At 34.0% G+C, this 8,022-nt stretch overlaps 1 protein-coding gene across 1 annotated transcript; it reads left to right on the forward strand.

The window, feature by feature from the left end:
- The first annotated feature begins 51 nt into the window (after positions 1-51).
- Positions 52-2,368, forward strand: Prosbeta3 (proteasome subunit beta type-3). Its single transcript, XM_073082130.1, has 5 exons — positions 52-210; positions 452-657; positions 1,034-1,202; positions 1,686-1,814; positions 2,203-2,368. Exons 1-5 carry the CDS (start codon positions 208-210, stop codon positions 2,311-2,313), a joined length of 618 nt encoding a protein of 205 aa, XP_072938231.1. The 5' UTR covers positions 52-207; the 3' UTR covers positions 2,314-2,368.
- Positions 2,369-8,022: the final 5,654 nt, after the last annotated feature.

The following is an 8,022-nucleotide window of genomic DNA, read 5'->3' on the forward strand; positions in this document are numbered from 1 at the left end:
TCATTACAAAATGATTGCTACTTTGCTGACATTATGTATCAGATATATTACCTGTGCGCTATTTGTTATCTGTGCACTCGCCGATGATATGTCATTTTTCGTTTTACAATAGTCATTTTGAGACTACCGAATACAATCGTAAACTAAAACAAATTGTGCAAAAACGTGGTAAAAGTAGTCAATTCATTATAAATTTTAAACGCGACTATGGTAAGAAATGTTTTACAGATACCTCGTGTAATATTACATTAAAATTCGTATTTCCTAGCAGAAAACCGGCTTTCCTTTTGAAAGCGTTACAGCTACATTATATCGTGTACAGTGTAATAATTAACCAAATCTAGTATAAACAGAAATAACCAAATAAACAATCGTTTATATTTAAGATGTATATACCGTTAAAACAGTGCTATACTTTTAACTGCAATACTAAATATATTGGTACTTTCAGTCCATTTTAGCCTACAATGGGGGCGCGGTGGTGGCGATGAAGGGCCAGGATTGTGTGGCCATCGCCACGGACAAGCGTTATGGTATTCAAGCTCAAACAATATCCACCAATTTCCCGAAAGTGTACCAAATGGGTCCCACGTTATTTGTGGGTCTCCCTGGCCTGGCGACTGACACTCAGACAGTATTCCAAAGGCTTAAATTCAGGTAAAAACTATGTATATTAAACGGCAACAAGTAGTTCCTTAAGCAAATCATGTGTCAGTCAGTACAGAATAAGTGTATTATGTAAATCTATGCAGTGTGGGCCCTATATCTGGCGTAAAACAGTTTTCCGATTCGCTGGTATAGAAGGTGCCTGACGGATATATAAGCGGACTATTTCAGTTCTCTGGAGTGACAATGTATCTGTGATTGGCATCAGGTCTTATGTTCTATGTCAGTTACCAATGTCAGATATAATTGAGTTGTAACTGACTTGAAAACTAAATGGTTTACATAAATCAATCATTCTTCATTTCACATCAAGGATTATTCTTTGATTTTTATCTAATTCTAGAATAATTTGTATATGTAATTTCAGAATGAACCTGTACGAGCTGAAAGAAGGCAGAATAATGAGACCGAAGACATTCTCAGCCATGCTGTCCAACTTGTTGTACGAGAGGCGTTTTGGACCCTACTTCATTGAACCAGTTGTAGCTGGACTCGACACAATCAATAACACTCCTTATGTGTGCAATATGGATCTGGTAAGAATTACTGGCTTAGCCTGTTTTCTTCTTTCTTAAATTGTATAGAGAATAATGTATAGCCATGTGGCTTGTATATATCTACAAAGTCAAATGAACTGAGATGCATCCAAGTGAACTCTAGTGACAAAAATTATACCTATGTTGTACTAAGTATCCTTAAGTGACCACTCAAATTAACCTTTTATTAATGAAAGGTTTTGTAGGCGAAAGTTAGCATTTTTTCACACAAAGACAGCACTCTGGCACACGAACATTGTATAGGTGAAGTTAAAACAATGTGGTTGCGATTTACCATGTTTTCTACGACATAGAACCATAGGCCAACCTGATATATAAACAAATTTCAATAGTAAAAATATATAAGTACATACAGTAGAAAGCCTTAAAATATAAAAATCAGGTAATATACACTTTAGATTGGAACCCTTTCTTTTATCGAAAAGTTTTGAATCATTAAATCAAAACTTAAATTTTTTTTAGATTGGTTGTCCAAATGAGCCTGAAGACTTTGTGGTGGCAGGAACATGCTCAGAGCAATTGTATGGTATGTGTGAAGCACTGTGGGAGCCCAACCTAAAGCCCGATGAGCTGTTTGAAACTATTTCTCAGGTGAGCAATTACTACTTTTAGGACATTGATTATTTTTCTGTGGTTTTTAGGGCTTTACGTCAAGTTGTCGACATTAACAAAGAATAAATATTATTACTAGTTAGGGCTTTCAAACTAACATATGTGGTTCCTTAAATCATTACTGTCCCTCCTTTGGATACAGGACTCTTCTCAGAATTAGTCCACAATCGGTTGATTTTTACCTTATTATGTTAGTATATGCCAATAAAAAGCAACAACAATTTATAACATGTATAACTTCAGCATGAACAGTGGAATTGAATCTGTTAAGGCCACAAATTCAAACCACTAAACTTTGTGTCAATCTAAGAAATATACCAAAAACAATTTCATATTCTATAACCAGCAAAAACCAAAATGTTTTCAGGCGTTGGTCAACGCTGCGGACCGCGACGCCATCTCTGGCTGGGGTGCTGTGGTGTACATCATCGAGAAGGACAAGATCACAGAGAAGCATGTCAAGACGAGGATGGATTAGGTTTTAAGCTGTGCGGCACTACTTTATTTTAATAAAATCGTGTAAAAAACGCTAACTTTTGTTTAATTTCATGAGTAAATATTAAAGACAATAAACAACATAGGGAAATCACAATGTAATTTTTTTCTGACATAACAACGAGGAAATAGCTAAAGTGAATACAAGCAAATCATTATTTACTTGTTTTTTTTTGTTTATAAATAAGATTTATGTATAGAATTCTGTTGTAAAATATATGTACTGCCTTATTTAGGCATTTGTGAGCAAACTATTACACTTTTCAATATTTTCTCTATGTACTTTGGAATGATTCCTCAAAAGCAAGAATAGGGATCAATAAAAATAAAACGCACATATTGCAGAAACTTTATAAACCGAATATTTAAAAAATTAAAGTTTTAATTCTTCATACACATTTTTGTCTTTACAAGAGTAGTAGACTAGAGAATTAACATATCGACCGTGTTCCCAACTCGCCGATTGCAAATCGTTGCGAAGCTATCGTATCGTGTTCAATAAATATTAAGCCTGCGTCAAAGATATTGTATACGTCTGAATAACTTTAAGGTTCGGGAAAAGTGCGTGTTTCAAAGTATACACGCGCGAGTGAATTACAAAATGATTGATACATATCAAATAATATTTACAAATTATGAATAACTAAAAATTATTGTAATGTAACGCTCCATTGTAATCGTTCCAGTTTCAAAAATCGTAGTTTTACTTGGAAAAATTATTCTCTCTACGTAGTCTGTGCCTGTCAACGTCAATAAAAACTCATCTTTCGCGCCTTTTTTCCCGCCACGCGGTATCCAGACGTACATAGAACATCTTTGGGCCGCACGAGGCCATCGGCTACAACCGTCACCGTTAACAAAATAAAACCTATTTTAAAATAACATAACTACACATTAATATTACCGTCCTCAACAATGGCAACACATATGACATATTTGAATCATTTCATGACTAACACAGGAAACTAAGTTTACGCGGTTCGTATCAAGAAACTAAAGGTGGGAACAGGCTGCTGTAACGTAACATGCAATGTATCAGAATTGCTGTAGTGTAGACGCCTTTCAACGTAGAGCTTTTCAACTCGTGCTCGCCGCGACCTGACATTTATCGGTTTTTTGCCGACCACAAAAGAAGCGAAGCGAAGTGTGGACGGGTCGTGTGTCTGTACTGCGGAACGCACGCGAACATTGGCAATGGTGTTCTCGGCAGACTGCACTATGTTCGCCCATGCCGGAAACAGATGCGAGCATAGGTTACTAAAGATTACTCCTAACAAGAAAATGTAACCAGTTTTGACAATTGGAATTAATAAAATGTAGTTTTTAGAGCATTTACGAATGAAACAATATTTCACACACATTTTTTCTTCGATGTTGTGTTTTTGCACCACTTATATGCGCATGTCAGCATTGTTCCGCGTAAAGCCATTCATTTAACGGCAGTATTGTCAGCCGTTTAAGCCATTTAATGTCTTCCTTCAATTACAAGGCGGTGAGATATCAATATTTACCTATGGATGCGAGTGGGTACATGCTCAGTTCGTGTGCGCTGCGTCCACACTAATGAAAAGCTTCTTTTATGTTACATTGCATATTACGTTACAACAGTATGTACCCACCTTAATATTTTATACATGTCAATGTTAAAATTGAATAATTTATATAAGTAGTAAGATTTGCCGATAATTTTTACATATGACGACACTCGTAATACGATTACAATAATTGATGTAACATACTAACATATCTAAACACTAAAGTAAACAATATCTATCACAAAAGCTATTCTTTCAAACGATACAATAATATAACATTTTAGAAAAATAAGGAATTGTCACCGAAATACTGATTTATACATAATCAAACTGTTTGGGAACGAAACAGGAACACAACATCCAAACGGGTTTACAACACCATTTTATATTATATTATATAATAATTAGCTTCTACATTGATTCATGTTTTACATTTAGTACATAGGTTCATGCACCTAGTAACTTGGCGTAAAAACTTCTTATAGGTATTTTTACGTCCACATCATTAACAAACCATTACTACCCCACTGATGGACATTAGTACGAGACCTCAGATGACGAGAAAAATAAAGTACAGCTATAATTGTGTTTCGTGTCTCCATAAAACATTATGTCTGTCCTTATATTTTCTCCTTTACCAATAAGAGTGAATATTTTATTGTGACCTTAAATCGTCTTCATTCTGACCACTAAGCCCAACAGTGGGACAAAAATGTGTCAATGATGACTGTCGTTTCATATATCATGGTGTGTTGACATTGACCGCATTACATTTAATACAATTTCGGCTATTTTGTGTGATAAGACAAAATAGTAGACCAATGTGACATCGTGGCAGATTGCCGCATTAAAAAAATAGGATTACATTCCGTAAAATACTTTTAATTAAAAATTGAAATCACGATATCTTCCCACAAATCAACCTCGTCAGCCTACGCACACATGAACACTTTGATTATTCACATGTATACACACATTTAAATAATCGAAACATGAACATGTCATTACAATCACATACACTTCACTTCCATAACAATCCAAGTCTTATATCAATATAGAATAATAAATAACAAAATCTTACATATCGAACTTTAAACACTATGCTAGACAAAACTAAGCAAACTATTGTAGGTATATATTATTATTAGGTATAATATTGGCAAAATGACAATTGTACAAAGAGCACACAATACAGGCTTCCTTACATAGACGAACTAACAAAACAGACTCCCAAGACATGTTTTTCCTTTCAAGTTTCAAAATATTCTCACAAGTTTATCAACTGTCTGCGCTATAGGCCAGACGCGAATACAATTTGAATGACTTTACATACGATATATATGACTTATGAAATACAAGTAAATCTTGTATTGGGAGTCTGTTTTGTTACTCTGTCTATGTTTCCATTACTTCGGAGAATATCTACAAAATTTTATTCCGACAATTTGTAGAAAGTTATCGACTTTCTTTCGCCGGAAAATCTGAACAATCGCTTTGAAAAGCTATCTCAGCATCTTGCAGCTTTTGACAAAGTACAAAATTTAGGGAGTACATTTTAATTTCAATACATTGAATTACACTTATAATTATTATTAAAACAGCCGTAAACCGTCTATCAAACTTTACATCGAATTTAATTGAGATTAACATTCATTTAGCCAATTTTAACATGTGAAAACTTTAATTCCAATGATAATTATTTAACAATTTATATTTTTTTTATTTATTTATTTAATTAATTATATTATATTTTAAAAATATATCAGTACTATACTACGAGATAGCGGAATTATAAAAGCTAGTTATGAGTTAGGAAAAATATTGCAAAAGTCACTCACATAGTAATATAATAGCACATCTACATCATATTATAAATAAACAAGAATTACGGATTTAGAAATATTCAATACAATGTAACGGGTTATAATTATAATTTTATAATATTGAATTACCAAAAGAGCACGCGTTCCACCTGTAAGTAAGGTAAGTGATGGTAAGTGGACATATCTAATCAACCCCCGATAAAATTATATTCCCACCAAAGGTTGGAATACCAACATACGCGTTGCTAACCCTGAGAACTAAGTTGGAAAGTCAAATAAGTATGTCTCCCTTACCACACCCTTCAAAGCAAAATACAGCAGCGCATAACATAGCTGTTATTATATTCTGTTATAGATTTTGTGGGTTGTCAATTATTATGGACCTTCACATAAACTTAGGGACAGAAACCTTCACTTCAGTTTTCCGACAGTTACTAAACATATAAAGGTCAAATTCGCATTTCTTATAGATGTGCCAATATATTCCTGCGCGAGCGATGTACTGTTAGTTGTGATATCAGTTCATCTGTACAGCACCGGCCCTAACCCCTAAAAAGGGTAGATGAAGTTTTACCACCCCTTGGTACTTTAACTTCACATAATTTTTTATGTCGATTTTATTAAATACATAATTATCATCAATTTACAGTTTATATACCATATCAACTTTTCTTGCAAACGTCAACATTTATTGAACTTTTTCCTATCGCTTTATAATACTTCGTATTTGACAAAATGATTTTATTTTCCTATACAATTGTATTGACAGGCACAGCCCGTGTAATTCACATTGTATAAAAAACAGTTTGTCTAACATTATCTATTTGGATATAAGCGGGGCCTACTTATGATAGCGTTTTCCATCTTGTATCCAGAACCACTTCTATAGCCCAGGGCCGGCGCTGCATCTTAGTAGCTTGAGACAGTCCACAATATTAAGAACACTAGCGTTTTATATACAATCTACTGTGTTTTCGTAGCTAATTAGCGCTGAAATTGAGTTACAAAGTATTTATTGAAATTACATCTTAAACTTCCAAATAGCACATTTCTAGTAAGAGCACAAAACTTTATGGGAAATTGAGTGGAATAATTAAACGAGCGCCATTTTCTTTTTGGCTAAGCAAAGTTTGCTCGCGTTTGCAAAACTGAATCTACCCTTAGATCGGTATAAGAATACTACAGATGGTGTAAAAACCATGTAACAATAATCACTACATATACAGTTTTTGTCTCAAAATTAGATCAGAAATAAACCCAAAATGGTCTTAATATAATTTGTTATTTTCAACTTCAAGTTGTAAATATTTTACAAAATAATCAAGAGATGACATTTGAAATTGGAATTTTAACAACTATATGTTGAAAAAGGTTTATTTTCTTACAATGATTGAGCATTTCGCAAACATTGTAAGAAAATACATACTTTTTTTAACAACAAGATTTTAGCTTAACTATTTCAATAATTCATGTATAATATCATAAGACATTGTAGCATATTGACACAATTGCGATAAAAAGAAATCAATTTTAAATCATTTTTTTATGTCCCTTAATTCAATTTCAATAAAATTAGACACCCAAAGTGCGTATTCTATATACCGATACTTGGGCGTTGATAAATATTTAGAACCGGTGCAACAGAGTTAAGAACAACCGCTGTCAATAATACTATAGTTACATAAACATTACACAAACAGACACCCTGCAGTGAAAATGTTATAAAACGCTTTCTACACTCACAGCCCCACACTAGGATTCCCTGTGTCGTGGGTGCTATGGACACACAGAAACAAATACCCAGACCCAGAAACAGACACCTATGTTCAACATTTAGATATCTGTCTGGCCGGGGATCGAACCGGAGACCGCTGTGCCTCAGGCACCTATGGTGACTGCTCCGCCATGCGGGTGCTCAAATAATGTTGTAAGACAAATAGTATTATTTATATTATTATATCGGATGTCGGACATAGATGACTCATGTCTTCTAACCCGTTATTTTCTAGCAGTTTCATAAAGCCTAACGCGTATTTTATAAAGGATAATAATAGCACGCGTAATGACATACTTTATTATTAACATTGAAAACTTCGGAAAGCATCAAACGATCATTTTATTTACATTGCGTACAATTTTTCATTAGACATCAACTTGTCCTATTAAATTATATTATCGCATTTTCACTGCAGGGCGTCAAAACGTGCCATTTCCCGCGAAGCGAATAAACACGAGAGAAACATTAGAACGACGAACAGCCAAAATCCTTCGAACACCTCCACAATATCATAAACTTTACACGAAAACATACGCACTACACTTCAACATTAATAT

Source organism: Epargyreus clarus, unplaced genomic scaffold (genome assembly GCF_041222505.1).
Source record: "Epargyreus clarus isolate Ecla_fem2 unplaced genomic scaffold, WU_Ecla_fem_2.2 ptg000017l, whole genome shotgun sequence".
In the NCBI taxonomy this organism is placed as follows: domain Eukaryota; kingdom Metazoa; phylum Arthropoda; class Insecta; order Lepidoptera; family Hesperiidae; genus Epargyreus; species Epargyreus clarus.